This window comes from Geospiza fortis, unplaced genomic scaffold (assembly GCF_000277835.1).
Source record: "Geospiza fortis unplaced genomic scaffold, GeoFor_1.0 scaffold112, whole genome shotgun sequence".
NCBI lineage: Eukaryota > Metazoa > Chordata > Aves > Passeriformes > Thraupidae > Geospiza > Geospiza fortis.
The window spans coordinates 5,461,962-5,485,038 of record NW_005054298.1 but is presented as its reverse complement, the minus strand read 5'-3'; the positions used below and the strand labels follow the sequence as shown (position 1 = coordinate 5,485,038).

At 39.5% G+C, this 23,077-nt stretch overlaps 1 protein-coding gene across 1 annotated transcript in view; it reads right to left on the bottom strand.

The window, feature by feature from the left end:
* NCKAP5 (NCK associated protein 5) overlaps nucleotides 1-23,077 on the bottom strand; it is a 378,197-nt gene that overhangs the window by 228,305 nt on the left and 126,815 nt on the right. Inside the window, exon 4 of the mRNA XM_031056009.1 lies at nucleotides 6,716-6,789. Within this exon, the coding sequence (XP_030911869.1) occupies nucleotides 6,716-6,789 (74 nt within the window). The remainder of the gene's footprint in view (nucleotides 1-6,715; nucleotides 6,790-23,077) is intronic.

Sequence of the window (23,077 nt, the reverse complement as noted above, 5' to 3'; positions counted from 1 at the left end):
ATGCCATCTAAAACCCTATCCATAGCCTGTGACTGTGCAGTACTCAATTCTATATTACATTTTGACATCCTGGTTTTATAAGGACCTGAATTCTCAGTTGTTGCCTTGATCTAAATCTATAGTTTGCCTCTGCCAAATAGGAGCCAGGGATCTGTGTAAAGATAAGTTGTTGAGTCTTAGAGAAGACTTCAGGGAAATGCCACTATTACTCATTGAAATTGTTCTTTGCTCTGTGAATAAAGCCAATAACATAATTGGGATTATCTGAAGAGTGAAATATGATTCAATTTGACTAACCATGGCTGCGTGCAGACATTAGTGGAAGAGTAAATTCAGCACCAAATAATAAAATGAGACTGGGGTCAGTTTCCTTTTGGAAACGGTTGATTTCTAAAGAAGAAGGAGGTAATCTCAGAGCACCAACACCCAATAATTGTGTATTCCTTTCTTTGGATCCTTGTGTGGGTGTGATCTCGGTTTCACCTCTGGGTGCTTGTGGGAACCTAGAACATCTCTCTGGCAACCTAGGATGGCCAGGACCCCTGCCAGGGGGCTCAGAAGCCCTGGCACGGAGCCCAAAACACCTGTGGTTTTGATTATGACCCATGGAGCAAATTACCAACCTTATATGAAGTTCAGAAAGCCACAACAGTTTAGGCAGAATAATAGTGAAGTTATCACGGGGTGGAAAAGTAGATTTTGGGGTTTTTGGTATGGGGGTTCATGAGGCAAGATGGAGGGATCTGGGCATGTCCAGCCTTTCTCCTTCTTCTTCTTGGCCTCCATCTTCTGCTGTGATGTTGGCACTTACAGATTGGTTTAGAGTAGAAGCTCACTGTCTAACACAGGTAATAGGTATTGGAAAGTAAATATTGTGTATGTAGTTTTTAGTGTAAAGACATAACACTGCCCTGGGGGCAGGCAGAGTGCCTCTGACTGTCTTGCTGAACAGACCTCGGCAGGGCAGGAGAAAGAATTTTATAGATAAGATACAATAAGCAACCTTGAGACCGAGAAATGAAGAGCCCTGACTCCTTCTTCAAGTGTCAGGCTGGGAAAAGAGATTTTCGAACTTTTCTCGGGGTCACTCTGACAAGCCAGAGTTCCCGACAGGTGCTGACTCACAGGAGCAGCTGCCTTGAGGTTTCCCTGCAGGGCTGGGCTGGGTCAGTGCTGCTCCCCCATGCAGTGATGCAGCAGTTGTGCAGCGCCCAGTGCTGCTACCTGGGCCAGGCAGCACTGCAGGGGACAGACAAAACCCTGCCACTCGCACTCAGCGTCAGACAAAACCACTTCACAGCAGGGCTTTTTTTTTTCCCCTAACCCTAAATAGCCAGTACAGTAATATGTATATCTGCAAACACAAAAGAGTTTGTTCTTAGGAAAAATCTTAAACAAATGCAGAACCATGCCAGGATTATACATTTCATTTCCCAGCATACAAATGAGGAGCTAATTTAGTCTGGGCTGTTCATGCATTTTGCTTTTAACAAACATCCATATGCCAAATAGACCTTCCACATACTTCCCTGCTGGAGTTTTTTTTTCTTTCAACTTGGTAGGGAACATTTGTGATCCTTATTCAACCAAATATATCTAAAGAATATATTTTGCTCAAGGCCTTCTAGTTTATAATTTAAGAGAAACAAAATCAATTCATGGCTCTGGCAGTTTCACTATTATGACAAGTATACATCTGTGCCAAACTACTCCAATCCCTAATTAATTATAGAATGTTATTAACATTTTATAATTTAGCATTGGTTAATTTATTTAATTTCATAAACATGGCCATATGAAGTTACTTTTTATGGACCACTTTTTCATCTTTTGCATGCAGTTCTGAAATCTGGGTAGTTTAGCATAGATACAGAGATATTTGCTCGTATCAAGATTATTTTCTGTTCAGATGGTTCTCAGTCCTTTATGTAATGACTTCAATACTGAGGCTTGACACTTCACTCCTGACTCATGCAGCACTGATGAGCAGTGTTAATGGGAGTTTTTTCCAATTAGGGGAAACAGACTGAGAGTCATGTTCTTTAAAATTAATACTTTTATGAATATATAATGCCAATCATATTTCTCATTACCAGGGCACATCAAGTTGAGTTTAATTTTAAGTCAGCTTAGTAAATACATCACAAAAATATGCCCTGTTGGAGTTAAAATGGCTCATTGCTGAAAGAGATTTATTTATTGATCTGGTAAAGAGCTGCACTTAAAATTGCTATCAACTTTAATCAGATGAGGACAATTATTTTATATGACTAATTAGTGGAACTAATAAAAAATCTGAGCAGGTATAAACTTCTGTGAAGCATTTATATTTGTTTGAAAGACGGTGATCAGTCTTGATTTAAACATTGAGATAAATCCTCAAATAAGCACTGATTCCACTGCAACTGCAACTGCAACAAGAGTTCTAGCAGCTATTCAGCCTTTTCCTGTGCTTACATATTCAGTATTTACAGTGGATTTACACAGTCCATCAGGTTCATTTGTAATCTTTAAACTATCCTCTCTTACTTTTCTATGACCCTGTTAAAAATACAATCTAAAAGGCAAACAGTGAAACCTTTGCTTTTCGCTATATTCACTATCCAGATTGCTCTCACCCAATCTGGTCCTGAATTATCTTTTATAGCTGTGGTGTGACATGGGCATGGTACTGGGGAGCCAGAAGAAGCAAGGGGCTCTCGTTCACAGATAATAGAATGGCAGTGGTTTTTGTGACCTGTAACCACATCTGCACTGCTCACTGAACCATCCACATTTATACTCAGCTAAAGAAAAGCACTTTTGGCCAAAAATAAAATACATTTCTAATTGGTATTCTTATGCACATATTTAAACAATTTAAACCAGTCCTCTGTAGAAATGCTCATCTGAAGCAGTACTGTGAGCTTTCTAATACAACTTTGTTGCTTTACATGGTTTTTATCTATATTTTTGTGTGGTTTTTTCACACTTAAGGCCACAAATTAGAAACCCCAGCTTTAGAGAGATATGTATGTTACAATGTTAGTTAGAAGAATCTGAATTAGTATCTGGTGACTGAATGACTCCTAATTGCCAAGCTCTACCTCATTCAAATACTAAGGAAACTAAAAGGAATCAGTGTTGGCATGAGAAAACACTACCCCAGCAAAACCACAGACTGATGAAGAGACAAGAGGCAGGCTTTAGTGGCTAATAGCACTAAACACCTTTTTCCTGGCTTTGTGTGTTGCCAAGATGGTATGACCAGACAGGTGGATCAAGAAGCAAAGTAGAGGGAAGCCTCATGCTCTTAACCACACCTCACCACACCAGCCCCTAATCATAGACTACAGCAACAATTTTGGAAGATAATTCATTCCAAATACAGTCTATAACTCACATTAGCATCATAGACCAGAGGCAATGTTTGTTATGAGAACTTCCAGAATGGGTTAAAATGGGGGTTTGGCCCCAAGACCTGGCTGCTTACACCTTCATTCCTCTCAGGCCAAGTTACTAAGCCCTGGCAAGAAAATTATGCTTGTGCAGAGCATGACCTTATTTAGTTGGGGTAACACTTGATTTTTTTCTCAGCCTTCATTGCTGTAATATCATACACAGGGTTTTTCCTTTGTGTGCCATGCAATTTATTCCCCTAAGATTAGTCTTTTTCTAGTCAAGCAGTTTAAAGCTAATCACAGTTGTTATTTTAATCTGTGCTCACCATTAAGAATTCTCACTGAGCTATTTTGCTTGTTAGCAATTAAGGCTTCCCAATGGAAGTTCATGATTACAGCAAAGGCAACCTGTTTAATACTTGGCACCTCTTTAGTACACAGGCATTAAAACCAGGAGCACAGAAGCATGCTAATGCTGCTGATGAAAGCAGAGCAGATCTATTTAACAAACTCTGTTTTGAATATACAGTGTAGGAGAAATGCAATGCAATCCTCATGTGCAGTTCTGGTCTCTCCCCTCTGTGTTTTGCATTTCTGTAGTAAGGTGGAGAAGTGCTGTTTGACCGTCATTAACTTATTACATATTAGTCATGTCTGACCTGCAGCATGTCCTCAGGCTTTCACCAGGGCAGACTGAAGTGTTGGTCCCAGTTCCAGTAGCACTACTAATAAAATTCCCTGGAAAGGTCTCAAGACTAGGATCTGACCTTTGCTTATTCAGGCAAGCATCCTATGCTGAATTATGACTTCTTTCCTCTGTTAAGAGAATTAGTAATTGCTGCCACTGATCGGTGTGTCAAGACTTAAAAATTATGATCTGCCATCAAATCAATTAGCAAAGACCTCAGGAGCAAATTTTTGTTTCTCATGTTGATTGTCCATGTGATTCTGCCATAAGGATTATATATTAGCTGAACTTAAGCATTAAATGTCTAGGTAGAAAACAACATTGCAAGGGGATTCCACTCATCTGTCCCAATTCTGTCCTCTTTAAAGCTATTTTCAGACAGGATAAGGCAGATAAATACAAAATATTATTTTCCTTTTTTTTTTAACTGATACATGGAGATGCACAACCACTACTGTGCATCACCTCCTATGGTAAATGTTGGTGACTTACATTGATGGGGGTCAAATTTGTCTCACATTGGGTAAATGTGTTGAGATCTAACCTGAGAAATAGGTTCTGACAAGTCAAATATGATATCAGTAATGTGAAAATCACTACTGTAAAATGTCCAGTATAAGAAAAGCTGTGTTAATAAAATCTGCATCATCTCAAACTACTGAGATATAGTCAAGTTTTAAGAACAAGGAATCTGAAGCTGGGTTAGAGGTCTGCTTTAGTGGAAAGCCATAAAATGTGACCTAACCATTGCCAGTCCTCCTGGGACAGCAATTACAGCAATAAATGTTCCACAGCAGATGCTAATGCCATGTGTAAACAGTTGTCCTCTGAACTGAAAAGAAATTTTGGCCCCCACATGTCTTTTAGGGTCCCATTGTACGTGTGGAGATGTAAAGGAAATGTAAAATTGATATGCACATCATGGCAGTGGGTTTAGTCTCCTGTGCCTCAGCCTGGGCACTATAAATCTGGGCTGGCTGTGAGTGAGGCTGCAGGAGCCAAACAGGCAGGATTTGTGTGTGTCAGGTTTATGGGCTCACCCTGATACCGTGGGGTTATCGGTCAATGTCAGGTTCAGCGCCCACTGACCCAATGGGCTCAGAGCGTGGAGTCACAAATCAGGAGCATAATGAAGGCTGAGGAGAGGGCTCTGCTGATTTATTAGGACATCTGTCTGGCTGTAGACAGCCCAGCACTGCCCCTGTGTAGTGCCAGCTATTAGCATAATCCTCACCATGAAACTTCTCAGAGATTTAAAAGAGAGGAATGAAGTGTTCAAAGAAGACTGGCTGAACCAGAAGGGTTTCTCTTGTAGTGCTCGTTACCAGTCTTAACTTTTTATGCCAACACACCATAAAGATAATAATAAAAATAAATAATGTTAAAAATAAATTAATGGTTTTGGTTTTTCAAAACCACTGAATTTTCAGAACACATCTGTATGTCTGTTTATTATAAAGTCACTATCCCTGCTACTTTTCAAAGACTTTCAAATATTTTAATTTTTTAGTATTCATTTATATTTAATCACAGTAGTGTCATCTGCATATAATGTTATCACCTTCATTCTTACAAAGTTAGTCTCCTGAACTCTGTCATGTTAAATGAAAACTTCACCTTTTTGTGCCAATTATATCTGGCTACTTTTTAAGAAAAGGGGGAATTAAGCACAAACTTTAGGAATTTGCCTATAAGTAAGAGTCAATATCATAATGCTGTAAGCTGTAAATGCTGGGATACTACTTTGAATTGTAGAGGTCAAGTTTGTAAGGTGCAGAACTGATACTGGCATGTGCAAAGTTGCTCTTTTTTTGTATATGAGAGGCATTCACCTGAAAAATCAGACAGATCATTATTTCTCACTTGATCAGAACTAAGGTGAAATAGGTTTCAGTCTATGAACATTAAATTATTCCCTGAAGATACTTTTTATATTCGACTGTGTTTTAAAAGACTGTCACTGTTCATATGTCTTCAGAAAAAAAGAGTTAAATATTGCATTTAACAAATTGCTGTGAATGTTGAAGGAATTTTATCACTGCTATTATTCCATTTCTTTTGTATGAAATGTTATGTTAGATAGGATTTGAGCAGTTACCAAATTTGCTGTAGGCAGCATAGAAAAACCCACCAGCACATGGCAATCCCTGCTTTGCTTAAACCAGGGTGAAGTCAGGGCAGCATGAAAAGAGAAGATATAGAAAATCCAGACTATCAAGAGCACTGCAAAATTGTAAACCTGTGTTTATTTTAATTTCCAAACTCTCAATTGATCATGTTGCTATGGTGGTATTTTGGCTAGATTTTGTGTGTTCAATGAAAATACTTATATTCAAGGATATAAGGCAATTTCTGAAATTCAGTCCAGTTGAAAGAATCTGAAGTAGAGTTAACATCCACTGCCTAGAAACTCTAACATGAATAAACCTGTGCATGTGTGCAACTGCCCTGATGAACAAAAGCAGGATTCCACTCGTGTGGGCTGCCCTGCTTATTTCATGAGCTAAGATTTGGTAGTCTGCAAAGAATTAAAAAATGGAGAAAGTGAATAGCCAATCATTCATTTGAACTCAGAAATGGAAACTGTGGATTGCAGTATCATTTCCAAAATAGCAACATAAATAAACATGTGTGGCACAGTACTTGCCTCCATAAATTCCAGCGTTGTTCTTCCAGCTGAGTCACTAAATGCTCTATGTATTTGTTGGAGTCCATATATTCCTGAAGGAAAGATTATTACAATATTAGTTTTTCAATGTTCAAAGTATTTGTAAAAATTTGAGTAAAAAGCAGTCAGAGTCAGTTTGTGGAGTGTACTTTGATTTTGCACCCAAAGTTATCCCATATACATAGAAATCACAGTGATGTAAAAATCTAAATTAAATTCACATAACATGAACAGGGCAGCAGCCTAATGCACACTTCAGAGATTATTTGAGGGGAAGACAAGAGGCACTGAGGATACACAAGCAGCACAAATAAATTAGTGTGCATATAAATTCATATCCATATTCCAAGCCCAGAATAATCTTCCCTGGATCCAGACTGAAAAATAACTGCCCAGCAGTGCAGTCATTGGTTTTGGTGCAGATTTTGTTTACTTTAGATATTAATCAAAGTGAACTGAATATTTGACTCAAATATTTATTTTATGGACAGTATGAAAAATACTATAGCATGTACCCTATTTGAAAATGAAGCTATAACTCAGCCCCTATATTATTTAGTAGTCCAACTTTTGCAGAGGCAATAACTTGAAATATCAGCTCTATGAAAGCTCCTGTACTTGTGTCTAGACAGAACTTCTGATAAATAATCTTGACCAGATGAAAAATTTGGATTTTTTCCTATTGAAGCCTATTCTTTAACTCAATGCAAAGAGATGATGTTTATTCTCAGCAGAGAAATCTGTCAGTAATAGAAATACACCACCTCATTTCCAGGAGGAAGGCAACATCAGTGTTATTTATATCAAATATTTCAGAATGAGCCCACAGAATAACATGATATAATATGATATATTTGGATGACAGCAGTACCAACACAGTCACATTACTATTATTCTGAAAGTCTATCAGTAATAATATAACTGTCCTGAAATATCTCACCACAGCAAAAATATGTCTTAAACCTCATACTCCAGGAAATTGCAAGTATTGGAGTAAAGAATCCATCTCCACTTTCTGGAAACAAAAGCTCCATTTTTATAGCTCCACTGTTTTACCTTTGGACTCATCACAGAACCACTCTGTGAGGTTCCTGTTTGTATGAGATGTTGTCTCTTTACTGTTATTATTTCTCTTGTGTACAAATATGGATTTTTGTTGCAAAGTGGTTGGTTCTTTTGAGCCATTTCTCTTCATGACCAGGAATATGAGACAGCCACTACAGAGACTGTACATCATTGTGTCTCCACAAGGTGAAGATAAATGTTAGCTGATTTTAATGATCATAATTTATATATAAATGTACATTTTTATTTTTCAGGACTGGAATTGTTCCAAGTGATTCTATGTTTCTGTCCACAGTAAGCAAGAGTAGGACTCAGCTCCCAAGGAGCCTCTGCAAAAGCATCTCAGCCAGATCCTGTTCAAACTGCATGGCTTGAAAAGCTTTGAGTATTGCAAAACTTTCCATTAAACTCTGTGGTTGCCCCAAGTTTAAATTTCATTCTAACTGCTGTAAATAGAAGCATTACATAGCTGTTTCTTTTAGAAAACATTAAGTAATGGAAATCCTGAAAAACACCATGAACTTCAGTGGCAATTAAGCAGGAAGCTTCTTCTAAGCTAATTTAGTAAAATCATTCTGCAATACAGATATATGAGAGTTCACAAAATATATACAGTACAAATATATAATGATGATTAGTTGCAGTACCAAGTTCTTTAAAACAAGTTGCCTATTTTAGTTTATATTTTTTACTACAATGAATCTGGCATAAATTAGTATTAATACCTTTACATCTTTTTAATGTAATATTAAACAATGTTCCTGATTTATTCATCAGTGCACTTTGCCCTACAGGCAAAGATGGAATCAGCAGTTTTATTCTGCATAAATTCTACCATGATAATATAAAAACCTCAGTCTGAAGCAATTTTCTTAAAACTGTTTTCTGGAAATAAGGACAATGGGGAAAAGAAAGCCCTGTGTTTATCCTATATGACTGCTGACTTAATGTTAAGGTTTTCCTGTGACAGATCAGAAATATTGTTCTATTTCTCTTGAAAAGCCAGCGACCTGGGAGTATGTAATCTTGTCAGTGTGCAAAAGTGATGTAAAAAAATCAGCCATGATTTGATGGTGGATAGCAGCACCTCCTTTCTCTGGGCACATTCATGTGCCAGCTGTGTCTGCAGCAAGCCATCTGCTCCAGACAAGGCCTCTGTCCCTAAGCCCAGGTTTCTGCTCTCTTCTCTTATCAACTGTCCCAGTAAGACAAATTCTGCCATCCCTGGTCCTGGATCAGGACCCAGTGTTATCATTTTGTCAGTGTGAAGCAAACAGCAAACAGTCACTTGAGATTTAGAGCAACTTCATGATTTAGAATAGCTTGGCACATTCAGTGACAGCAGAAAATGTGAGTAAAAACCCCAAAGTAATCACACTGGTTTATGGTTGGACTCAATGACCTTAAAGGTCTTTTCCAACCTAAATGATTCTCTGACTTTATGTTCAACAAGACGATGTATACAGTTCATTAAAGCACTTCACAGTGCCCAATAGATCACACCTAGAGGGGAAATACAAGCATTTTGTGGCTTCCTTGGAGCTCTGTCCTGTGAATGCTTGTGCCATGCAGGCTCTGAGTAGCACAGAAAACTGTGGAGTGTGAAAGATTATGTGGAGCCTCCTTTTCTGATGTAAGGATAAAAATCATTTAGGCAGACATGATGGTACTCATAATAGATACCAATCAAATGGGAGAGAAATGCTGTAAAAGCAGAGCTGCCCCAGGGTTTCAAAAGGGGGTCACAATTCTTCCAGCTCCTCCTAAAACGATGGACACTGCAGAGCAGGAGGAGATAAAGCTGTGTAAGGCCAAGTCAATATTTCTGAAATGACACAGCATTTTAAATCTGAAGTTGTAAACTCCAAATTAAAGTATTTATGTACATTTGATACGGTTACATAGCAATTGTGCTGACGGTGGAAGTGCCATCCATGCTCTTGTCCACACCTGGACTAGACCTCAGCAGCCTGCACTGGCTCTGCTTGGAGTCCCCCTCCTACCTCCAGCCATTCCTCACAACTTGCAGGATTACTGAGAAGTTCAAGATTTAAACAAACAAAAAATTAAAATCCTTTTCAGAATAACGAGTGAAACCTGTCCCTTTTCTTCTGAATTAGTTACCTTGCAGCCATGAGAAATTAACTGCTCCATCTATCCTCCTGTGATGGCACTGTTCTAAGGAAAAAACCTTCTGTATATGATTAAATGCAGTAGAAAATCTTTCTAACAGCTGCATGTATTCTGGCATGCAGGAGGAGATGGCATGCAAATGTCACATACCAGCTCATCTAATTTAGAGAGCATTAGAGAATTGCTTTACCCAGATTATTGCTGATTTGAGTTGAAGCACAAGCCTAGAAACACACCTAAATATGGGGGTTTTGACAGAACTCAATATCTCACTTTGCAATGCTTAATTGTTTTGCTAGTTGTTTGGGTTTTATTTTTCTTTTCTTTGTTAGCTGGATGGCTGTCAGGAAAAAAACAGAGAAGAGAAAGGAAATGAAGTGCCTCCACCGAGGCCCGGGATGCACTGCTCGATATTTTGGTTGGTTACTTGGGTATTTGTTCTGGCATATCCCTGTTGTTGTGCTGGGCAGGGTATCAAAAATTATCCAGCACACAGAACATTTTCCCATCCATTGTTACAGAGCAAACCCTTCAAGCAACCTTAGGCTCCCAGCACAGGAGTCCTGGCTGGAAGCTGGAGGTGATAAATTCAAGCCAAAGGAATAGTACACAGTCTCTGCCTCTCTTAAGGAACTTGCACAGCTTGGTATCAAAGAGAGTTTAATGAGCTTAGTGAGATGTGAAAAGGATTAAGGATACCAGCAAATCACTTGATTACGTACTTAATTCAATAGGGCCACTCAGGAGCTCGGCTGGGCTGCCCTGGGCAGCAGGGCCATGGGTGGGACTGGCCTGTGGAACAGGTTTTACAGCAACTGCTGTGAGCCAGAGAGAAGTTTGATAAGATGATACATGTTTACCCCTGAAAGAATTTTCTAGCAAGGTCATTGATGTAGAAACCAAGAAGGGAAGGAAGAAAAATAAGAGAAACCTGCAACTGTCTATTCCAATCAGCACTTTATCTTTCCTGACCAATGAGTAAAGTGCAAACTTTTGAGTTTTGTAAGAATGTATAAAAAGCATGCATGCTGCAATAAAATCAGGTTTGAAGCCTTCTGAAAATGGAGTGTTGCTTTACTGTATTGTGACATTGGTCCCTCCTGCAGCATGGACACCCCAGTTCAGCTCCCCCAAACCCACACACCTCAGCCAGACACACGGGGACCCAGCCACTGTCCCCCTGCCAGTGTTCTCCTGTCCTGAGCAAGCTCCCAGCAAAGGGCCTTGGGCACAGCTGAGATGCCTGAGCTGTGCAGAAAACAGGGAAGTGGGACAGAGACTAGGCTGGCACTCATGTTCCTGCAGACTGGTTTTGAAGCAGGGCTGGGAGGTAAACATCATATTCAGCCCTGCACAGCCCAAAGCTTTCCATTTTCCCCTGGTACATCTAATTGCCCTCCTGGCTCAGCTGGAACAAACTCTGTGCACACAGCCCTAGCCCACTCTTCCACAACACTTCCCCTTGATTCCTCTAATATTTGTATTTGGAAGCAGGCAGCATTCAGCACAGATTCAGGCTCCTGGGCTCCACGGAGGAAAATGTTGGTCACTGGGGAGCAGAGAAAACTGAGTGAACAACGGGATAAGCGCACAGACAAGTTCCTCCGAGAGTCTGGAGCCGTCCAGCCCTGGAGACAGGGAGCTCCATGGAGAGCCCACAATCATCTGCTGCAGTTCAGGAAGTCACATTTTCACAGGGAAAGGTTATTAGAAATCAAACAACAACAAAGCTGTCTGCAGCTAAACAGCAGACTGTTGCAATTAGGAAATGATGTTAGCAAAGCAACAAGGGGGACATCTAAGCTGTTACACTGAGTGTGGAGACATGAGTAATTTTTGAAGGATCTTGGAAGAGTGCCCTGGGGTAAAGCTTTAAAACTAGGGAGAGTGACTTCAGAGAATATTCTAACTTTTGTAAAATATTTATTTTTGTTTTCATCCTGCTGCATAAACCCTTGATAGAAAATAGACTTTTTTTCCAGCAGCCTAAGAGGACACACATATATATTTTTATATATATGTGTATTCTTGTCTAGACAATGTTTTTCATATCCAATAGCAATGAGAATTGAGAGAGCTTTCTGTTGCACACTAAAAAGAAATCAGGTATAAAAAAAATAAAACCCTTTAGGATTAGTAATTTTTCACTTCTTTCAACACCACACCTGGCTAGACTACTCACTTTTGGTCCTAAATAACAATGAAAGCTAAACCATGTGGCTTAGAGGAAATAATATCTTTTAAAACTGCCATTATTGCTGATTTAATTGTCAATATTTTAATTGTCAGGTTTATTAACAACTGGCATGAAAGTGTACATTAAGAGCCTCTGCAATGGAGCAGGAGGCTGGCAAGAGCGCTTGTGCACATTACACCATTATGGAAAAAGCAGTAATGATTATTTTAATAAATATACTGAGCAAATTTCTTAATTGTTCAAAATCACTTAAGCTTCAGTGAACAGTTCATATTACATCTCAGCTGCAGTGATTAAAACTGATTTACCAATTCATCTGAAGCCAGTTGTTTTCATAAACAATCAGCTGGGTTTTCCTCCTGCTGCTGCTTGGCTTCCACTTTGCACCCTATGAACCAGCACCATCCACAGACACAGCAGAGTTTAATAAAACCTGAAATAGCACAAGCTCATTGGCTGATAGGCAGATTCTGCACCCTGTGCTCTCTGAGGACAGGGATATTTCTCAGAGGAATGCTGTTCAGATCTGCAGCTGGCACACAGAGCCCTGCTGCATTTGGGTTTTGCCAGTGTGTCCCTAAAGGAGCTCAGTCTCTGGGATAACAGTGTGGGTACCCTGCTATTCAGTGACACTGATGCTGGTGCTCTTTCCCCACAGGAAAGAGAATGGGGAGAGAGAGAGAATGCTGCAGTTTTATGCTTTTTCCCATCAGCCTATAAACCCTTCTGTTTTCCAGTAAGACATTTTTCTAGGAGCAAATCTCCTGTCTCATTTGCAGGAAAATATATGGACCAGTATTCTGCAAGAGGTCTTCCCTGGCTTGGTGGACCAGTAAACCATAAGCTGGAAGGTGAGGAACAGATTTGGTAGGAACCACTACCCCCAGTCAGATTTCCAGGTGCTTGGCTTGTTTGGGTAGTTGCAAACAAACAAATATTTTTCCTATGCAAATAGCAGGCTATGGAAATCATGTCATTTCTGCTAAATATTGAGCAAATCATTCCATTTAGCTGTAGAAGAGAAGGAAAGTGGACATTTTGTCCAGCAGGCAAATCAATGCTGCTTTTGGCTGATTTTCTTCCCCTGAAATTATAAATCAGTAAAAACAAATATAAAGTATTACCTGAAATTTACTAGAGTGGTCTTGAAATAGAAAAGGATGATATCATAGTGGGAAAGTTTGCATTTACATCCTCTAAGTTGTGGAGCTTTTAACACCCATGAGCAGAGTCATTGAGCAATACATCCCAACAGCATCAACATGTGGATGCCCTTAATTTGGATGTGGAGCCAAAACTGTCTCCATAAAGGCCAAATTTCCATGGATACCCTCCTATCCCAAAAATGGCAACAAGACCACGGGACCAACCAAAGATTTCAGGAGGAAATGGGAAAAAATTGCCTTTTGGCCAGGGAGAGGAATGAATGTGGACAAGCAGGTCGTGTCAGAGCACCCTGGCTGTGTCTCCTGGGCAGGTTTGGGGCTGCTCTCCCATTTACTGCAGCTTATGGAAAGTTCTTGTCCTCACTGAGTATAAAATCTCTCTGTACAGAGAAATATAAATGAGAGAGAATGGTACATGTAAGAGTTCCTGATTGCTGGAAGTTATTGATGACCATGTGTAAGTTAAGGAGGTGTCAGAGAGACTCAAATGTTTACAGCCCAGCAATTCCATGAAGGAAAAAGTGACAATGTTATTTAAGGCAACAGGAATTTGCTATTTAGCTAAAACAGACAATTTGCTATTTAGCTAAAACAGACATCCAGAGTTTAAAAAAATAGTAGGAAGATGTGCAGATTTTATGAGTTTGCTGCTACACAGTGTGTATATTTACATGAAATAATTAGCTGTAGTCTTGTTTATGTCAAATCCAATTTACGTTAATAAACTTCACCCAGCAAACACTCTGATGCTGTAAGAAAATGCCCAGAAATGTTAGCAGCCTTAAAAATGCAGAGTAAACACTGGAGCATTTAATTAATCAATTCCTGACATTACCGAGTAATTACAATTCCTGAATCATTTCTTGAATGTTTTTTATGAATATAAATCAACCACAACACATGGAAGAACTGCTGGTGGGAGGCATTTGACTTATGTAGACATATGGCACTTGCATATGACTCCCACTGTCTAAAGAAGACAAGGAGTTACAACAAGGATAGAAAAACATTCATGGGATCTATTGCAGAGTTGGGAAAATTTAACTCTGAGGGTATTGGGGATATTTAGGATTCACAAATAAAGATGCTTCATTCTCAGAATGCATCAGACTTTTTAACTCACTTGGAATAACCAACAACCATCTATCCAACAACAAATACTTCAGGACCTGAAGTTTTCTCTCCCATTTTCTGTAATTGCTTTGTTATCACTTATCCTCACATTTATTCTGGCAGCTGCTGATGAGGAACAATGTACATACATATAAGTCAAGCCTATCTTCATATGGTTTCATTTCTACTAAAAACAACTTAAACAAAGAGTAGATGCTCATTCATTCAATCATTATAAGTCAATAGAAAAAATTATAAAGTATACACTATGTATAATCATAGGATGGCCTGGTTTGAAGAGCACCTTGAAGACCATCAAGTTCTAACTCCCCTGCCATGGACAGGGACACCTTTCATTAGACCAGGTTGCTCCAAGCTCCATCCAGACTGGCCTTGAGCACTCCCAGGGATGGGGCAGCCACAGCTTCTCTGGGCACCCTGTGCCAGGGCCTCCTAACACCAAATCTCAACCTCTCTCAGTTTGAACCCCTTGTCCTGTCACTCCATGCTCTTGTAAGAAAGCCATCTCTGTCTTTCTTGTAGGCTCCATTCCCATATATAAAATGTCTCAATATAAAGTTAAAAATCCAACACTGTTACAGACACATCAATCTGATGATGCTAAAACATGTCCAAACATCAGTGGACAAAACAAGGTGAGGAAAAGTTCTGAGGATCTCCAGATTCTGACCCGCACTCTAAGGACAAGGATAACGAGCTTTAGCAAACCCCAAATTAGCAACCTTTTAGGGTTTGAATGGATGGAAAGCAGGGAATCTGAGCAGATGATGTACAGCACCACAGCCTGGGACCTCTTTTCCAGACAGATTTTACTTGCTTTCACCAACCACCCCTCTTTTGTCCACCTGCCACTGTGCTCTGCTCTAACCACAAACATTTTCACACAGAGGGAACTGGTTATAGCACATTTGAAAATTAATCTCTGTATGGATGGTTCTGTTTGCAATGCCTCGCCTGTGCATATCTATAGTCTGAGTTAATAATGTAACATTGCTCAGAAAATCTCAGAAGCTGCTTCCAGCACTCCACCCCTTCCTGGTATGCTGAATTTAGTGGGACTACTTACATCCATCCATCTCATCTGCATGATACATAAACACAAACACACAGAAAAATGATGGAACATGCTAATAAATATGCTCCTAAACATCCCTTGTTCATTTTTCACTCTGTGCACAGAGAAAAAAGAAATTAATCTGAAGCTAACACAAAAATATACCTCTAAATTTTCATAGTTTATTATAAACAAAGCAGGAGCTGTGCTCACAGGGAGCTTTGTCAACTCTGCCTGAAATACATTTATTGTCACTGCCAGGACTTGCAGGTTCAGCTTTGGGTATTGACTGATTGTAGAACACAACTGAGTCTAGGCATGGATCAGTTGTAAACTGCTGCCCAAACCACACTTTTTCTTCAACCCTTCAAGTCCAACTCATGGACTAATTTCCATGAGATATCCAAGAAAATAAAAGCATTCATTAATGCAACAGGACCGGCCCTACTCATAGATATCTGAAGGCAGGAAAATGTAAAAAAAAACACCTCTGCAACATTCAATATGTTTTCTTGCAAGTAACTATTCAGTTCCATATGAGAGGAAGATGGACTGTTCTGCAAAGCAGATTTCTTGTGAGGAGCTCACAGTCCCCATGCAGGACAGGCAGGCAGCACAATGGGACCTGACTTTCTGGGTCAGGGGATTAATCATAAGAAGTTTGGCATTTCCTAAGTGGTGTGTAGGCTAGACAGCATCATGTGATCCTGGCTGGAGATAAACTTTTAGTGTATCAGGGATTTAGTGAAAGTGGATTTAGTGGAAGGAAAATGTTTCACTTTAATGGCAAGCTATAAGCAGAGGGTTCAGTAAAATCCCAGAAAGGAAAAAAGAACTGGAATATTTGTGTCAGCAAACAGCACACAGGCATTCACTTATGTTGTGTAGGCCTGTTAAATACCTAAGCCAAAGCAGTGCCTTTAGTTACAGACACTAATTCCAAGTCAAATCCATGTGGAACAGAAAGCACAAAAGCACTGCAAGGACAATTTCTTGTTGGGCTGCAATTCCAGCCCTGTCATCCCCACCAAGGCTGTAAAAACTCCCAGCCATAGGTACCAGTCTGGGATGGTGCAATTTGCACTGGCACAAGTAAAAGACCCGTGGGCTAAGTGGGAGATGCCCAATGGCAGCAGGAGAGCTCCTGGGGTGCATTTCCTGGGGTGAATTTGGATGCCAGTTGTTGAATTTAATGTGTAGGGGTAACTGAGCCTAATATAAAGTTTTTAATAAAATAGGAATTGGGAGGTTTTCCCCTTAACTTATGATGCAAAGAAAAACTCCCTCTTCAAATCCTCTATACTACAGTTGTATTAATAACCATTATTATCTTGTGCTTTTATAAGTGATGTGGTGCACCATTATGCTCTGTCTCCTGAACACTTGTGACTCTATTATGCCATGTATGGTAGATGTTAAACAAACATAATGGTGCTGCTCAATTTAACAAGAATCTATTTCCTTTTCATAAAAATTAAAGTGAAACTTTAATTTCATTCAGCATTATAGAATTCACAGGTACAAGGCAGTACCAGTGAAATCAGAGCTATAATTTACCTCCTGGTTAATGCTAATAATTTTTCTGCAATTGAATACTGCTGCAGTGAATTGCAGATCCATCTCAAATGTTATGTGCCTAAAGATATTAGTTACAGTTATTGCAGAGCATTCTGTTTATTCAAATCAGACTGAAACAAACACAAACTGTAGCATGAAAGGCTGGAAAATATTTGCTTAGATAAATATTCATTGTTGGCTGCTATGCAGGATATATAGACACAATTCAGATTACATGATAGCTTTTTGTTTTATACACCATCTTGCCAGTTAGCATGCAAAATGTAACTTTAAAAAAGCCTTTAATTTTATGTGTGCTATACAAAGTGATATACTTAGCTGTCCACATTTCTTACACATGAATCTTTAATCCACAGGAAACTTAATAGGAATTAAAAGTGGAAATATAAGCATAAATCTTTATATTTCTGGTAATACAATCTTGTCATTCACTGAAGCTTACTGGAAAAGTTCTTTGTGATATTTAACTGAATTACATTTTAAAGACCTTTATCATCATCAACTGGAAAAAATATGGCAACCAGTGATGAGTCCTGCTAGCCTACTTGCTACTCTACTGCCAAATTTGTGATGTTTAGTCAGTGTCTCTGTCTTGGGAACCAGAGGCAGAGACACAATTTCCTGCAGAAGCCTTGGCTCTCATTGTTCTGAGGCAGAGAGAGCAAATTAAAAAACCCACCACATATCAATCATGTACCTAAAAGCATTTTTTTTCACATGAAGGTGACATCCCATTTCCAGTGTGTAAGGATGTTATGGGCCAGCTTCAGTTGGAATCATGCTGACCTTGGGGGAATTAACTGAGGCCACATCAGTCCAAAATGAACATAGAGAAGATGCTGAAAGTAATCAGGTTTCACTCTCTGCTGTTGATGCATGATTTTTAGACTAATTGGACCAAAAGGTTTTCAAACACTGGTTTAAAAAAAGTTTCATTTGGGGGTAGTAATTATTGTACACAAATACTCTGCAATGTACTGGCCTCTTGCTATTATCTAGCATTTGTTAAGCATCTCATGTTTTTGAGTATTCAAAACTAGTGTCAATAATTGATGTACAACAGAAAGGCTAAAATTCTGGATCTGAACTGTGTAGGTGCTCCATGCATGACTCACAGACAGTTTACTGTATGATTTTCACAAGAGTTAATTGTTTAGATTCATTTCCTAAGCCCTAGGATGTTTGCATGCATAGTCTGGATCAGAAATTCTGACCTCACATTAAATCAGAGGAGAGAAAAACACAAACCAACAGCTTCAAGAAACTTTAGCAGTCAAGAGAGGTTCCAGCCCAGAAAGTGCTTCTTTCCCTTTCAAATCTGCATCACCTACACCAACATGCCCTTCATGGCTATTATTTTTGAAAGGGTTGATTAGAGTTGAAGGCTCTGCCCTGCCCCACAGCTCAGGCAGGGCAGATCTCCCAGATGCTCAGCTCCCATCAGAAATCACAGTGGTAGGAGTTTCTCATGTCTCACTCCTCACATAAAGAGAGGCCCACCAGGTAAGTGTGGCTTTCAGGTGTTACAGACATCCAGAGTCATAAAACTGAGCTGCTGCCACCACTGAACCATGCCCATGTAATGTTGCATGGCTTTGCTGTGAGAAGTGCTGAGCATCTGCAGGTCTCCTTGATACTGCAGAATTAAACTTATTCAGGGGAGAAAAACCAATTTCAAAACTTTAGATACAGTCCTTAATCATTCATTTAAAAAGCATTTCCATAGCCATCAACTTGACAGTATCTAAATGAAAAGACTCAGAAAATCTCTTGTTTTCCAACAGGAAATGTGTTCAGGGAGAGACATTTCACATGTATAGAGAAATTTACAATAATCATGTCCTGATGACAAGTCTAGAAAAAGATTTACATCTAATAGGAATGATCTAATTTATCTTTCATACAGTAATACCCAGTGGCTATTGTGGACATTTTATTATGAAGGAAACCAAAGACAACACAAGAAAATTAATGTTTTAAGGGAAAGTCGTATGGTCCATTTAACTCTTCTTTTGACTGTCCACATAATGCACTGAGTTAATTTGCTTCTTTTCATATGCTTGAATAATAGAAATAACACTTTTCATGAATCATCTACAAAAGCTTTAAGAAGAAAAGCAAGCTAGTCAGTATAAAATTCTTTAATTACTTCTATATAAATGCACATCATGGATACTTCTGCAATTTCTCTCTTGAAGAAAAAGTCCTTACACTGAAAACCAACCTTTCTCCTCCTCTCCATTACAAATTTTTTTAGTGTAGACCAAACACCTCACTTCACAGCAGTAATTTCATGTTTGGGACTCAGAGGACATTTTGTCACAAACAAGTGTCCCACAGCCACTGCTTGGATGTGGAGACAGTGGCACACTGTGACAGCAGTGCAAGAGCTCCTAGCAGGAGGGTGCCTTAACACTTCAAGGTCAAGGACTTGTAGGGAAGCACTCAAAAGTTTTGCAGGTGAGCAAAGCCATTTCTCTTGTCTTACCTCCCTTTCTTCCAAGTACCCTTTATGACCGTCTTGTAAGAGAAAACTGTTCCACCCAAAGGTTTTTGTGTTGCAGCGATGGGATAGATCCTCAAAGAAAAGGTCTCCATGCACCTGGGATGTGACCTGACATCATGATGGATCCCAAAGGAAAGGTCTCCATGCACCTGGGATGTGACCTGACATCATGATGGATCCCAAAGGAAAGGTCTCCATGCACCTGGGATGTGACCTGACATCCTGATCAGTTCTCCTGCTGTAGCCTCTCCTGATGAGGATGCTGGGGTAGGATTTCAGACAATGCCTAACCCTGCAGTGTTCACTTAAACAAACAAATCTCAGGGCTCAGTATGGCCTGGGTCTTTCAGTCCAGCCACTTTTGCCTGTGTCACTCCAGTTGTTGAAAGGAGAAGCGCAAATCACAAAGGAATAAAAAACAACACAGTTTTAGATGGGATATTTAAACAGTTAAAGACATAGATAGGCACCAGATGAGATTTTAATGGGAATGTGCTCATTCTGCTTCCTTGGAGATTTCTGAAATGCCTCTTGACTTTTTGGTAAATTTTACAACTGTCTCCCCATTCCTTCCTGGGTATCCCACTGCTTTGCTTCTCATTTTCTGAGAGGAGGAGGGCAAAGAAGCCAAGCTTATAAATTCCTTTCCTTGCATTCATACTGAATAAGGTGAAGAAAAATTCCCTCTGTACATATTTGAAAGACTCAATCACTTGTGTGGATAGCAGAATTCCCCCTTATATTACTTTGCATTCATGCATCACACGCCTGGGGCCAGAAGGACTTGCTGAATATGAGAGTATCTGTCTAGCCACAAAGTAAATATGGTGCACAGGAGGATTAAGACAAGGCAAACGAGTCTGCTGTTCCAGACTGCAAAATTTTCAGGCTCTCTTGCAATGCCAAAAAAAGTTAAGAAGTTCACATAGATTATTGGACTGATCTGCATACTGGGGGAAACTGAGTCACTGAACAAGTGCCATTTCTGAGTCACTCTGGCAGGATCATGGGTGAAAACAAGACAAGCTCAACCCTTCTGGTCCTTGAGCCTGGTTACATCCTAACCTGACATCCTAAACATGCCAGGTGTGCTTGTGCATTACACATACACACACATGTACAACACTAACTAATTCAAAAAGTGTTTATTTAGTTCAGATCCTGTGACTTAATCTTACAGCCCTGAAACCTGGAGAGGCCCTTTCCATTATGGGGTCACACAGTCAGCTCCAGAGACATCTCAGGCACAAGTGAATGTTTGCTGCTTAGGCAGATTACATTTCCTGTGCCAGTATGTATCAGCTGATAAGTCTCAAGCCATATTGAATTATCTTTCAAATTTTTCTGAAAAAGACCTTTAGATTATTTGTCTCTTAAAATGCTCCTGATTAAAGCTCTGCTTTCAAATCCAATACTTAGTTATTAATCATGGCAGAGTTTTCTGCTTTCCACAAGTCAATAATTATGCATTTAGCCATGATTAGTGCTACATGAGGAAAACCTTTGTTTTAAAAAGGGCAGCATTCAATTCTTAGCCAATAGAGTACATCATAAATGCAGCTTGGATTTGGAATAATGTGGAGATGTACTATTCTCCTGGGACATCTGAGGATTTCCTCCACATCTGATTTTGAATTTATGGCACTGACATGCTCTAACTGCTTTATCTGAAAAAGACATGAGGCACATATTAATATCCATCAAGAGGAAATTCTTGAACATGACTGCAAACTCAGAAGCATTTACTAACCTATAATCTATATGAGAGCACTAATTTGTCTCACAAGGATTATTTGTATGCCCTTAAAGCCTTGGGAAAGTTTTCTAGTGGATAGCACTGCAATATCAGTGATACCTGAGCACAGTTCTAGGCTGGATTTCACTATTTCTGCCACTAATTTACATCATTCTTCCCATCACTATGTATCAGCTCCCAGAGAGGCAGTCAGATGTGGAGCCCAGCCACCCTGCTGTCCCTGCCTTGGCCACCCAAAGCCAGAGGAAAGTCTCAGTCTAACAAGGCTGCAGGGAGGACTGAGTTTGAGAATGAACTCCAAGTTTAGGGAGTGTAAACAACAGGGAAAGGGATGCAGTGTGCTACAAACACCAGATATTCAGTAAGAGAGGTGTAGTGTTATTGCTATTCATTAGCATGATAGGATGATAGAGCAGTATGTGTCTGCACTGCTAAACATGGAGAGCAGCATCCAAGCCCTTTCTGAGCCCACTCCCTCCCTGGACCAGCCCATGGGGCTGCTCTCTGTCCTCACACCACCCAAGGCACACAAAAATGCTCTCTGCTCAGTCAAGGTGTGCTAGGAAAAGGTACAGCAAGGAAAAGGAACAAGAGAGAGTTCCCACCATTCTCTGAAATCTAAAAATTTCAGGTAATTATTATTATTAAATGATAAAATTATGGGACTTTTGGCTCATGAACAATAAACATAGACCTGTCATTTAATGTTTTAATTTCGTGCACTTAGAGGCTCGCTCTTGCCTGCAAACATGTTTTCCAAGACACAACTGGTGACATTTCCCACCTTCTCATCTATTTTCCTCCTGTTGCTCATGTTATGACTAAAAGCAGCAGGCTTATATTTTTCTCAGTGGGAAACATGTCACCTGCTGTTGAAAGAAAAGCAATTATTGTGTCCTCGCTAAATCTTCGGCCTATTTTTGTAGAGCTTTAGAGCTTAAAAATATAAACATCCTTCTCAGTGCCAGTGTAAGTGGTTAGACACTCAGAATCCCAGCTGGGATCCCCCTGGATGTCACCTTCAGTGCCTGCTAAGCACAGGGAAAGATGCCAAACTCGAGTGCCTTTCCCATAACTGTGTCTGATCACTGGAAATTAAAAGTGAATAATGCTCAGCTCCAGCACAGGATACCTCAAAACATTATCCCCCCTTACTCCAGGAGTCAGTTAATACTTTTCAGCTTTATTGAGACAAGATTTATGTCTGCTCTACATTTGAGCAGTTGTTTTCACTCCTTTTGTGTGTTTTTATGTGGCTGTAAACCTGTCTGACAAAGGGACAGGTATTTTATTTGCACAATGTCAGACGCTTTTTTCTCTGTGCAATCTCCAGTTATCAAACAGCAAAAGCCTCAGAATCAAAATGGGAATTAAAACAACTGGACTTTTACATTGCAGCTGGCCAAAGGCAATGAAGGAAACAAACTCACAAACTGTATATATATAAACACGTATATACATACATATATATATAGATATATATACATACATACACATGAAAGGATGTAGAGGTGCATGCTAAGAAACAGTAGTTCTTAATACACAAAGTTTGTTTCTCATGAGTCTGTTGCTATTTTAAAATTATTTTTTCTCACAGAAGTAAAGAAAACATATATAATCACTTGAATAGAAAAGGGCAGAGTTATCACTAAATTTAAGAAAAAAATTGATCTTCCACTAATTCTGAAAGGAAGTTTCTAACAGCACTGATCAGTATCCTAAGATTTGGGGAAGAGGATCTCAAATCGGTTG